This window comes from Nicotiana tomentosiformis, chromosome 5 (assembly GCF_000390325.3).
Source record: "Nicotiana tomentosiformis chromosome 5, ASM39032v3, whole genome shotgun sequence".
NCBI classification, from domain to species: Eukaryota; Viridiplantae; Streptophyta; class Magnoliopsida; order Solanales; family Solanaceae; genus Nicotiana; species Nicotiana tomentosiformis.
This window is the reverse complement of record NC_090816.1, coordinates 47,369,347-47,383,095: the sequence shown is the minus strand read 5'-3', so window position 1 is coordinate 47,383,095 and position 13,749 is coordinate 47,369,347. Positions and strand designations below refer to the sequence as shown.

At 35.3% G+C, this 13,749-nt stretch overlaps 1 protein-coding gene and 1 long non-coding RNA gene across 2 annotated transcripts; both read right to left on the bottom strand.

Annotated features, from left to right (window-relative positions):
• Positions 1-10,566: 10,566 nt before the first annotated feature.
• Positions 10,567-11,127, bottom strand: LOC108945459 (uncharacterized). The gene is made up of 3 exons (XR_011408114.1): positions 11,001-11,127; positions 10,775-10,930; positions 10,567-10,689 (listed from the first exon to the last, which is right to left on the bottom strand). It is a non-coding gene; the product is annotated as an uncharacterized lncRNA (long non-coding RNA).
• Positions 11,128-11,862: 735 nt separating this feature from the next.
• LOC138892291 (uncharacterized) lies at positions 11,863-12,586 on the bottom strand. The gene is made up of 2 exons (XM_070175998.1): positions 12,296-12,586; positions 11,863-12,183 (listed from the first exon to the last, which is right to left on the bottom strand). The coding sequence occupies exons 1-2, from the start codon at positions 12,584-12,586 to the stop codon at positions 11,863-11,865; spliced, it is 612 nt and encodes a 203-aa protein (XP_070032099.1).
• Positions 12,587-13,749: the final 1,163 nt, after the last annotated feature.

The window sequence follows — 13,749 nt, the reverse complement described above, 5'->3', positions numbered from 1 at the left end:
GTTCTGTCCTTGCTCCACCATCCCTTGCTCTCCTTGTTCTGGTGCATTGGGATGGGGTTGTTGTGGTCCCTGGTGAATGTACATGGGGGTTGGAAAGTGTTGGGGGATGGGTTGTCATGCATGGAATAGTGTGGGGTTGGTCATTTATTGTGGGACAAAGAAGGGGAGCTGGTACAGAAACTGCATGTTCTGTAGAGTGTATAAGTGATATGGGAGATTCCAATGAGCTTGTATATTGTGGAAAAGGACTAGTGCTATGGGGTCTAGAACATTTGTTAGCCATAGGTGATTGATGTAGTTCGGCATTGCTAGACTCATTCCCTTTGAGATCAGCTCTGCTAGAATCTGTGGGTTTTGAAGTACAAAGATAACCTCCTAATTTTGAATATTCAGTGTGAAAAATACTGCTTGTCCTTGTAGGCCTTTCTCCAGCCACATCGCTGGTTGGTGTCCCTGTGGGAGGGCATTGGTTACATAGATCGAAAGATTTAGATTTGGTATTTGATTCTCCATTATGGAGAGCAGTGATTGACGATAAGGTTGGAAAAGTAGTGTTAGTTATATTTTCCTTTGTTGGTTCCTTAGTGATGGAGGCATAGTGTTTAGGAGAAGATATAATAGATGGAGGTACTTGGGGGCAGATTCTAATGATTGCAGATCTCTTGAAAAGGATTTAGTTTGCATGTCCTTGTCTTTGCCTTGTATGGGTGATTTACCCATTATTGGTGGGATGTTTTGCATTGCCACTTGGCAGGAAGTTGCTGCCAAGCGCTCTAAAGGAGTGCTAGTAGTTTTAGGGAGTGTTTGAGGTAAAAAGAATCTGTATTTTTTTAATAATTATCTTATATGTGTCAGTTGTGGCATTAGGGTTAGGGTCCTTGCATGGCTTGCTTTTGCCATGTGTGAATGTGAGGGCAGTGGGGCTTGATGGGGTTCTCAAAACTATCGACAAATCCAACTCATGAGTAGCTTGAATGGAGTTTTGAACGTATAATTCCTTATCATTGAGATTATTATGCTGAACTAATTCATTATCTTCTAGGATAGGAAGAGCAGAGAATTTGTTAGAAGTGTTGATGGGGTTACCTTGATTCTAAAGACTTTCAGCGTTGATGGTAACATTTTTTTATGGCTATGTAGGTGAAGGTTGAGTTTACCAAAGGAGTAGCTTTATCAGAGTGTCTTGATTTAAAGACTAGCTTTTGTGTATTAAGATACTTACGTGACGCCGTATCGAATATCTTGACACTTATACATGGGCTTGTCGTTTATGGTACATCTTGAGAGAAACTAGTTGTTTGCCTCTATTCTTTTGTGTTGTGCCTGTTACTTTTGGGAAAGGAAACAGTCTGCCATTGTTCCTCTATGTGTAGTTGTGAATTTGTGGAAGAATTTGCGAAAGTGATCGATGGCCCATGGTCCTTCCCGTTTATGACTAATTGTCTCAACTGAGGAGTAACTGTAGGTTGGGGCTATGACCAAGTCTGCCACATCTTTTACAGAGAAAATTTTTACCTTCGTAAACTAGCTTGTTGTTGGATGTGATTGCCAATCTGGATAGCTGGTTGGGTGGTATTTGTACACATAGTCTTGCATACCTTCCTCTGAGTGTAGAACTAGTACAGGTGTCTACACGAATTGAAGTTAACCTATAGAGTTTCCAAGTCTGCTAAGTATAATCCCGTCATAGAACTCTGTGGGCAGCTGGGGAAGGCGTACCCAATCTGCTGAGTTGACTTCCCTGGCTTTGCTGGCTACAAAGTTTGGCTCCCATCGGCGTACAAAGAGGTAGTATCCATTGATGAACCAAGGGGCATTTTGTAATACCTTGGCCATGTTTTCTTCCTTAGTAAATTTAACCACATAAAAATCTGATCCAAGATTAATTAATTGGAAGAGTTCGGATGGCTTCCAAAGGTCTTGGACAATTTAGCTTTTAGCTAGGTATTGATGAAGGACACGCTTGCCCAGTAGTTTAATAATGAGGGAATATTTCCAAGGGGAATACATTCTATCTTTATCCTCTTCTGTTAGCGCAATACTTTTTAGCTTAGTCGAGATTGAGTTGGGGTGTATTCAACAGTCATTGGTTGGGTATAATCAAATGCGTGTGTGGTGGTATTAATTTGGGTATCTAATATGTTTTCATGGGAAAGGAGTTTATCTTTGAAGGAGTAAATGTTTTTAGTTGTAGATGTAGTAGTAATGCAAAAGTTGGTGCGGCAGTATTTCAAAGCTTCTTTGGACAAATGTCTCATTTTGTCCATGTGTCCTTCAAACAACAAAATAGTGGCAATTGATGGCATCTGCTGGCAAGATGCATGTAAGTTTTTGACAATTAAACTTGACAAATGGCAAGAAAAGCCTTAAGCTTTTTGCCTATAAAAGGGACTTCCCTTCAGCCAATTTGATACAACAGAAACGTCAATTCTTTCATTTCCTTTCACGCCTCTCTTCTTCCTTTGTTGTCCAATATTAAATATTAGTTGTTTCCTTTCTTATTTAATTTTCTTACTAGCTAGCTGGGCTTATATTTTAATTTTGCTGATTCTTGTATCCTCTTAAATAGAGGTAGGCTTGTTTAATCCTGGAAAGACATTTCACACTGCTGAAATAGTTTCTTAGGATAGTGCCTAGCACGACTCAAGTCAATCTGTATATCCGCTTACAAATAAAATTAAAGCAGTGTTGTTATTGAAATTTTTTCTCTCACTTTCTATAATCTAAGAAACTATGGCAAACAATACTGATGCTGAAAATACTAATGATACCACCAATATTGGTGCTTCCTCCGCTGCTCCTGCCCCAGTTGCACAGCCATATGCCAGGCCATTTCCAGATATGTCAAATATTGAAATTTTCACCAATGAAAATTTCAAGTGTTGGCAAAAACGTATTTTCTCACTTCTTGATGTCCATGGTGTTGCATATGCACAGCTGCATCCACAAACTAGTTCAGACACTGATAATAAATAGTGAAATCATGGCAACATGCCAACAAGGTATGCCGTCATACCATATTGCAAACTATATCTAATAAACTATTTGACATGTATTGCAGTTATAAGGAAGAAAAACCTATCTGGGAAGCCTTAATTAAAAAAACTCACTGCTGAAGATGCAACAAAATAAAAAAATTTAGTAGAAAAATTTTATCAATGGCAGATGAAAGATGATAAAGAGATGAACATTCAAATCAACGAATATCAAAAATTGCTAGAAGACTTGAAGGCTGAATGAATGTTATTACCAAAAAAGTTTGATGTTGGAGTGCTAATTGAGAAGCTGCCTGACTCATTGAGTGACTACAAAAATAACTTAAAGCACAAACAAAAAAATTTCACTATTGAAGAAATTGTGACCCACATCCTAATTGAAGATTCCAACAGAAAAAAATCTGCCAAAGTTAGGATGACAGCTCTTAAAGCCAACTCAGTACAAAGCAACAACAACAACCGCAAAAGGTACGAGAATAAGTCTCAAGGTTACAAGCCTAAAAATCCTAACCTTTAAAGGAAAAATGGCTCTTGTTTTGTTTGTGGAAAACTAGAACATCATGCTTTATAGTGCAGGTACAGAGCAGAAAATGACAAAGAAAAAACTAATACTCCTAAGGCTAACTTAGCTGAAGGAGGTGATATTATTGCAGCTGTCATTTCTCAAGTAAATATTGTAGCACATGCAAAAGAATGGGTGGTAGACTCTGGGGCTACTCGACATATTTGTGCAAATCGAGAAGCATTTTTCTCTTATACTCCTGTAGAGGATGATATAGAAGAGGTCTACCTCGGAGATTCAAGTACTACAAAAGTCTTGGGTAAGGGTAAAGTTCTCCTGAAACTCAATTCGGAAAAAACTTTAGCCCTTATTGATGTACAGCATGTTCCTACTATGAGGGCAAACTTGATCTCTGTAACCTTATTAGGAAGAGCCGGAATAAAAGTGTCATTTGAATCTGATAAGATCATAATGACCAAAAATAATGTGTTTGTGGGAAAGGGATATTGTAACCAAGGACTCTTTGTACTTAATGTTTCTGATATTATCAATGGAAATGTATCTGCTTCTGCTTATATAGTTGAGTCTATATCTTTATGGCATGCTAGATTAGGACACATTAATATTGCATATATAAAGAAAATGCAATCACTAAGATTAATATCTGGTTTAGACTCAAATAATATTGACAAGTGTGAAATATGTGCTGAAGCTAAAAGTACTAAAAAGACTTATTTTTTCGTAAATAGAGAAATCGAATTGTTATCTTTAATTCACACTGATTTAGGCAACTTGAAGTAGACTATGACTTGAGGTAGTAAAAGATATTATGTGACTTTTATTGATGATTTTTCTAGATATACTAAGTTGTATTTGCTTAGAAATAAAGATGATGCTTTTAATATTTTTATTTCTTATAAAACTGAGGTTGAAAATTAACTTAGTAAAAGAATCAAGAGAATTAAATCTGATAGAGGTAGAGAATATTTTTCTTTAAATGATTTTTGTGAAAAAAATGGAATTATTCATGAATTAACTCCGCCTTATTCACCCGAGTCAAATGGAGTAGCTGAAAGAAAAAATAAAACATTAAAAGAGATGATGAACTCTATGTTAGTTAGTTCTTATGATCCTAATAATTTGTGGGGTGAAGCTATATTATCTTCTTGTCACTTAAAAAATAGAATACCACATAGAAGAACTGGCAAAACTCCTTATGAATTGAGGAGGGGTTATAAACCTAACTTGAAATATTTAAAAGTGTGGGGGTATCTTGCTAAAGTTCTTTTGCCTGAACCTAAAAAGAGAAAAATAGGTTCCAAAACTGCTGATTGCATGCTTATTGGATATGCTGAACATAGTGCTGTATATAGATTTCTTGTTTTAAAAGTGATGTGCTTGATTACAATACTATAATTGAGACAAAGAATGCTGAGTTCTTTGAATATATTTATCCATTGTCTGATGAACTGAGAAGGAGCAAAAGGCCTAGGAAAGAATATTTTTCTTATGAAAATGATTTTCAAACTTTTTTTGCCGATAATGAACTATCAAATTATTTTGAAGTTATATCTTCTTCAGATACTAAATATTGGAAAGAGGCAATAAAAGTTGAATCGATGCTATTTTGAAAAATAACACATGGATTTTAACTGATTTACCTCATGGTGCAAAGCCTATTGGTTGTAAATTATTTTGAGGCTATATCTTCTTCAGATACTAAATATTGGAAAGAGGCAATAAAAGTTGAGTCGATGCTATTTTGAAAAATAACACATGGATTTTAACTGATTTACCTCCTGGTGCAAAGCCTATTGGTTGTAAATGGATTTTTAAAAGAAAATTTAAGCCTGGTGGATCTTTAGATAAATATAAAGCTCAGTTAGTAGCAAAAGAATTTTCTCAAAAATAAAATATAGATTATTTTGATACGTTTGCACCAGTGACTAGAATTCTTTCTATTCGAGTTTTAATTGCCTTAGCTTCTATCCATAAGCTTTTTATCCATCAAATGGATGTCAAAACAACTTTTTTAAATGGTGATTTAGAAGAAGAAATTTATATGGTTCAACCTGAAGGCTGTGTCATTCCTGGACAAGAAAATAAAATTTGTAAATTAATTAAATCTCTTTATGGCCTTAAACAAGCTCCTAAGCAGTGGTATGAGAAATTTAAACAAGTCTTACTAAGAGACGGTTTTTCTTCAGTGGAGGTGGATAAATGTGTTTATACTAAAGTGGTAGACAATAATTATGTGATAATATGCATATATGTTGATGATATGTTTATATTTGGTACAAGTTTAAATATTGTGCAAAGTACTAAATTATTTATGTCTGCTAATTTTGATATGAAAGATCTGGGTGAAGTAAATAAAATATTGGGAGTTAAAGTTATAAGGAGTGAAGATGGAATAATGTTGTCACTAGAACATTATGTTGATAGATTTCTTAAGAAGTTTGAATATTTTAATGTCACACTTGTGGGCACTCCTTTTGATGCTAATTCTCAATTGTAAAAGAATAATGGTGACCCAATTGCTTTGTCTAAATATGCTCAGATTATTAGGAGTCTGATGCATTTAATAAATTTTACAAGGCCTGATATAGCCTATGCTGTGTGTAGACTGAGTAGATATACTCATAATCCCAACAGAGAGCATTGGTGTGCATTAGCTAGACTAATAAAATATTTGAGAGAAATCATGAATTATGGTATCCTATATAGTAGATTTCCGGTACAGTGATGCAAACTGGATCTCTCATTCAGATGAGACAAAATCCACTAGTGGTTATGTATTCACCCTTTGTGGTGGTGCAATATCGTGAAAATCAGCTAAACAGACGATCATTGCTAGATCGACTATGGAATCAGAGTTTGTAGCTCTAGAGTTAGCTGGTTCTAAGGTTGATTGGCTAAGAAACTTCTTAACTAATATCCCTTTAATAAAGAATGTATTGCCTCATGTGTCTATACATTGTGATTGCCAAGCGGCAATAGCTATAGCAAAGAATAAATCTTATAATTGTAAAAGTAGACACATGAAATTGAGACATGATGTCATAAAGCAGCTGCTGAGAGATGGAATAATTTTTATTGATTATGTGAAGTCAGAAGTTAATTTGGCCGATCCTCTGACTAAACCCGTGGGAAGAAAATTAATTCTTCAAACCTCAAAAGAGATGAGGTTAAGGCCGACATGTTGTTAATAGAGATGGTAACCCAACCTATGTGATTGAAGATCCCATGAAGTAGGTTCATATGGGTAATAACAAGTTGATATTGACACTGAAGCACTAAAAGAGAGTGCTTGACTGCTACTAGTTGAGAGGTTGAGTTATAACTCTTAATGAAATTCATATTCCTTATGGATTGTGTGTTTAAAAGCAGTATATACTTGATGAATTCACCTATATGAGAGTGGAGTGGGGCCGCTCCTATGAGATTTTGGCCTAGTCTCTAGAGCTCTAATGAATAACCAGGCACGCGCATGGCCAAGTGGCGCAAAACCGCATTGAACAGCAAAATTGTGATGGTCAAAATATGATTGATAAAATCACTGACTTACAATAAGAATTATTAATTCATAAAAATATTATATTTCACCAGTAATTCTGTAAGTTAAGCTTTATCAGTCTAAATTTGGTTCATAGTCCAAAAGATACCAAACCTATTGCATTTGAACCATACAAATCCAGCAAGTCATACTCCATTTGTTATAAACCTTTGAAATAGTGGGGGAGTGTATCAGTATTTCAAAGCTTCTTTGGACAAATGTCTCATTTTGTCCATGTGTCCTTCTAACAACAAAATAGTGGCAATTGATGGCATGTGATGGCTAGATACATGTAAATGTTTGACAATTAAACTTGACAAATGGCAAGAAAAGCCTTAAGCTTTTTGCCTATAAAAGGGACTTCCCTTTAGCCAATTTGATATAACTGAAACATCAATTCTTTCATTTCCTTTCACGCCTCTCTTCTTCCTTTGTTGTCCAATATTAAATATTAGTTGTTTCCTTTCTTATTTACTTTTCCTACTAGCTAGTTGGGTTTGTAATTTAATTTTGTTAATTCATGTATCCTCTTAAATAAAAGTAGTCTTGTTTAATCTTGGAAAGATATTTTACACCGCTAAAATAATTTCTTAGGACAGTGTCTAGCACGACTCAAGTCAATCCATATATCCGCTTACAAATAATATTGAAGCAGTGTTGTTATTGAAATTTTTGCTCACTTTCTACAGTTGGAAGATCCTTTTCTATGTCTGGTGGTTTGGGTGGAATAATTGGAACCGATGAGTGTTTGAGTTCATGGTTGAAGTGCCTTGAATAAGTGGAGTGTGAATGTGTGTGTGGACTTGTTTCTAGAGAGGAACCACTTCTAGAGAGAGAAAAATATTTAGTTGTTGTCTCATCTTTTACTGACTCCACCATTACTTATAAGTAATTGCATTCTATTAGTTAAAATATTTTATTTTAAATTTAATTTGGGAAATTATAATAAAGAACTTTAAAACTTTAAAAAAAAATCTACTGCTTTTCAAACATCACCACCAACAATAATAACATAAAATCTACTGCTTTTAAAAGAAAGGGTACATTAATTTGAAACTTAAGGCAAATTCATGGCATAAAGTTTTTATAAACAACCAAAATGAAAGATTCGTGTCCTACTTGAAATTAAATAAACTTGATACTTTCCAACAAGAAATTGAATTGTGCTAGAAAGAAAAACGTTCCTAAAATTTCTATCATAACTAAAAATGGGGTTCTAGTTTCTCGAACTTAATACTTTTCAAAGATGGTTATTTCAATTTCAAATGCAATTAGCCTTAAAGTAATAATATATATATATATATATATAAACAAAACTTTAGAATCGTCGTTAAATAATTCGTCACTATTGTAACAATATATTTTTTGTGACGAAACATTTTCGTGTCCAAAATTTAATTAGTTTTAAGACAAATAATGTTTCGTCGCTAATTGGATAAATCATTAATGACAAAAAAATGTGTCGCTAATAACTTATTGTTTGCAATAAATTATTTGTGATACAAAATAAATTGTAACCACAATATAAATATGAAGAAATATAATTTTATTGATAATTAAAATGATGCGGGTACAATTCTATTTGTTCCCTTGATTCTTCTCTCTAGATCGTTCTCTATAATTCGAGGGCTTCACCAGCGTATTTCTCGAACGTAGGATGATGCGAACTTCCTTAGAATGTATTTGATCTCCATGAAAAGGAAGAAAATCTGTTGAATCACTTCGGCGACTTTGAGAAATACAATATTTGATATCTTTGATCTCTTTGTGAATATTTCATGTATTTTTATGGATTTTCGAGATGCTTTCAAAGGGAATATGTGGTCCATTTTTATAGGTGTAGCTAAGATTTTGGGTACAGTACCCTCCAAGTTAGGGTTTCAGGTAGAGTAACCTCCAAGTTAGGGTTTCAGATAGAGTAGCCTCCAAGAAAACCTCGATGACTCTACTTGTAGTATCTTAAATTTAGGATTTTGCCCAAATTTCATATGAATTTGATCCGATAAAATTTTAATATGTACACTTCGAATTCGTGACTAATATTTCTTAATAATTGGCGCCAACTCAATTTTAGAAGGAAAACTTTAGTAGACAAAACTTTGCTACAAAATTTTATGTTTTGTCAGTAAAAGTATAAGACTCGTATATTTAAAGACGAAATGTAATTTTTGTCACGAAATGTAAATAATTAGTGATGAATTTTGTATAGTGGCTAAATATCACTTTTGTTATAGTGATATTTGACAAAAGCGTGAACAAGAAGTTAGCTATTAGCAATTCGCACAACTTTATGAAGACGATGTATGTCCCTCTGCTTCTGTATACATTTTTTGTATCATTTACTCAGCAAACAAATCATAAAAATGCAATATCTCTTCCTCTATCATCACAACTAGTTTTAACAGTACAAAAATTGTTAGTATTACCGTGTTCAAAATCAGAAAATTAAAGAAGTAAGGAAATGTTAGTTCAACAAAACAAAACATAAAATATTTTTCAAGCCCACAAGTTGCTTGTGTGCCCTTAAGAAATTTAATCCCCTTATTATTGCCCAAGGTTATGGATTACTTCTTTCGAGGATAGAACGAAAAAACCATTCTGTAATACTGGCAATCAAAATTACAGAACTTCAGCGAACTCAAGAAACGGATCAAATCACACTTGACATTTATATATTTGTTTTGAAAAAATAGTGCAACAATGTAGATAAGAGAGGAGAAGTTTTCAAATTTTTCTGTGTATGAAAAATGAGGCAAAGCCTCTAAATTTATAGACAATGAAAGGGTGAGATGAATAAGTGCAATCCAAGAGGTGCCTCTTCCATTTCACATTCACACCATTTAGAAAAAACCCAACAATCCCTCACATGAATGGAGAATGGTCATAAAATATGCATGAAAACTCTGTGATTCGCAAAGAAGGATTAATCGTATCTGGATAAGTAGGTTTCCCTTTAAACTTTCCGTAGTGAACTTATGTCAGATATACTCGGTCAATCGGTAGATTTGATATTGTTGAACCGTCAAACTTAAGTGTATAACTAGACAACCATAAGTCACACAATCAACCCTTAACCGTCTTTGGCTCTCATTGTTGTGTTCGTTTCAGCCATGAACACCGCCTGGTTTAATAATTGCATAGAGAATTGGCCTTACAAAATTCTCCTTGAAGCGGCTTACACTTCACACTTACGTAGGTGATTCATAAACGTGTCATCCCGTAGATATACTATTTGATATACACCGTATCAAACTTAGAAACCATTAAAAAACCTTAACGCTTTATCCTTGGTACTGAATAATGTCTCATCACGAGAATGGACCAAAATTTTATTTGACAATGTTGAACCATCACTAATGACTTTGTTTGATCTCATGAACCTAGATCTTGGGATCTCCTAAGTATAAGATTCAGCTAGTTTAAAGAGTGCATTGGAGACTAAGCTTTTCCTACTGCTGTTTGAATTTAAGAAGGGTGGTTGGCATGGTTTCGGAATTGGTTGTCCAAATGTAGTTTAGCATTTGGACAACCTACCCCACTTTGAGGACTTTTAATGCCTCTTCTTGCGGAAAATCGCCTTTCAAGATAGGGTCTAATGCTTCAGTCACCTGATTTGTTGTATAGAGTTTCCACACCTGAAACCAAAATGACAAGTTCAAATATTTAATTTATTTACTGACAGGACTACTGTATTGAGAAATTTACAGCATTAATTCATACAGATTGCAGTAGAGAGCCAGTGTCATCCTCTGCCAAGGAAATGTTTGTTCTGCCACAAACAATTTCAAGAACAAGCACTCCATAGCTATTATACACATCACATCAGCCTTTTCTGTGAGCTGTCCTTTTACGAGGTACTCAGGAGCCATATATCCTCTGTATATACAACGTAAAAATCACCCATCAAGTAGTTAAAATAACACAATTGTGATGATAAGTATCTTACAATGTGCCAGCAATTCCAGTGCTAATATGAGTTTTATCGGCTGCAAGACACCGAGCAAGTCCAAAATCAGCAATTTTGGCATTAAAATTTTCATCGACAAGTACATTGGAGCTCTTGAGGAATGCAATGCCTTGTGCTGTTCCAACTATAATACGTAAACGTTCTTCCCAACTTAGAATCTTTATCTTGTTCTTATCTAGTACACCATAAATTCAAGAACTCAATCAGAAGATAATGCAGCATGTATTCCTAGTTGGATAAATAATAAATTACCAAGGACAATGAGGTATTGGTGTAGGCTCTTACTGGGCACAAACTCGTAAACGAGCAGGCTCTCGGGGCCTTCAATTCAATGCTGCAACCCAACAACTTGACAAGATTTTTGTGTTCAATTCCATGGATGAGGTTAACCTCATTGAAGAACTCATCAACCCATTGCCTTGTACTGAAAAACAGTCTCTTAACTGCAACAACCTTCCCATTAGGCAGAGTCCCCTTGTATACACAACCATTTCCTCCTTGCCCTAATTTTGTTGATGGATCAAAATAGTTTGTTGCTTTCTCAAGATTTTCATATTTAAAGTTAAAGCTGGACCTCTTGTAGGAACTCGATAGTTTTCCTAGATTAATGCCTTCTGCGAGAGTTGGAACCGGGAATTTAACTTTATGGGTTCAAGATTTAGACTCTAGGATATACCTCACGGTACTATACAATAATAACCGAACGAAATACGAACAATGATATTTAATATATTTGTAACAAGTACCGAACCATCTAACATAATATATATTCAATAAATATCGCCATTACAATTGTACCCGATGGGTTGTCATGTTTTGAAAATGATCAATAATCGCATCATTAGGTACACTTTTGAAATACTTCATCTTCTATATAACAAACTAAACAGTCATTCAAAAATTCATCACCAATTCTGCTACGCAAGTCATTTTTGATGTACTTCATTGAAGAAAAATCTCTTTCTACCGTTGCAATAGTGAGAAGCAATATCAGACTTAGCTTTACAAGCAAAAACACAAGTCTCCAAATCTTGTACAAATCTGTTTCAACTAGTGTTTCTGAAAGATCTCCAAGTCCTTTCAAGTTAGAGAAATCATTGTCTTCTTTCATAAAGAGAATATAGTTGTCAAGCTCGTAACTGAGATCTTCAAGTTTGAACCACTAAACTCAAGAGGATAAAGTGTACAAGTTTCATAATTCTGTCTTTATCATAATTTGCAAAAGAATTATCCGGACTCAAACTAGCCATACCAAGAAGTAGATTACTATTCACCGTATCAAAACGACTGTTAAGCTCCGAAAGTTGCAAATCAATAATAGTATTAAAAACTTCGACACGCAAATGATGAGAATATGTAACACTTGAACTCCTACGTTTTGACTTTCCAAGATGATAGTTCTTATCCATTTCAGGGATCACAATATCATGCTTGGCACAAAATGAAGAGGCGTCATCTATCAAAGATTTCCATTTAGATTCTCTTATCACTTGCAATTTCCCCTTGGCGAAACCAACAAGCTTCATAGAATTTACAATATCCTGATCTTCTCTTTGCAAAGCCATATTCAAATCATTTGTGATTGCTAATAATTTTAACATCAAATACATCATATGCACAAACTCAAAAGATCTTATGTCATTCACTAGACCTTTTTCCACTGATCTCTCAAGATAATTTGCACCCTCACTTGCAAGAAACTCAAGTACATTAATTGTAGCGACCCGGCCGGTTGTTTCGAGAGTTATAGCTCCATTTTTCTCATTTCTACTTTTTTTATGTTATTCAGCTATATTATGTTATATCGGATTAGTTAGTTCGGGACCGGAGTGGTTTCAGAGTGAATTGAGACACTTAGTCTCTTAAGTAGAAACTTAAGTTGGAAATGTCAACCGGATGTTGACCTATATATAAACTATCTCGGATTTGAATTTTGATGGTTCCGTTAGCTCCGTTAGCTATTTTTGGACTTAGGAGTGCGTCCGAAATATAATTTGGAGGTCCGTGATAGAATTAGGCTTGAATTGGCAAAATTGGAAATTTGGCAATTTCGATCGGCAGTGGAAAATTAGATATCGGGGTCAGAATAGAATTTTGGAAGTTGGAGTAGGTTCGTAGTGTTATTTGTGATGTGTGTGCAAAATTTGAGGTCATTCGGACGTGGTTTGGTTGGTTTCGGCATCGGTTGCCGAATTTAGAAATTTAGAAGTTCTTGGGCTTGAATCCGAGGGTAATTTGATGATTTGATGTTGTTTTGAGTGATTTGAAGGTTCGACTAAGTTGGTATGTTGATATATGCCTTGTTGGTATTTTTGATTGAGGTCCCGAGGGCCTCAGGGTAATTTCGGGTAGTTAACGGATTTGTCGAAGTTGGAAAATGCAGCTGAAGCTGCTGCTACTGCTATATTCGCACATGCGGAAGAAAGAGCCGTTGGCGTGCGTGGGGAGTTCGCAGGTGCAGACAGTTCTGGGCTAGGCAGGATGCGCATGTGCGAGAAGTCTGTCGCATTGAGAGACCTGGGGCGTAGATGCAGAAAATGGGAGGCCAAGGATTTGGCCGCACCTGCGAGCCCACAGGTGCGAGACCTGGGCGCAGGTGCGGAGGCTGAGAGTTTAAGTGAGTCTCGAAGGTGCGAGGATTTTCAACCGCATGTGTGGTCCCGCAGGCGCGTGGAATAGGCCGCGGGTGCGAAAATCTGGGCATAATGTATAGATAGCACTTCGCGAA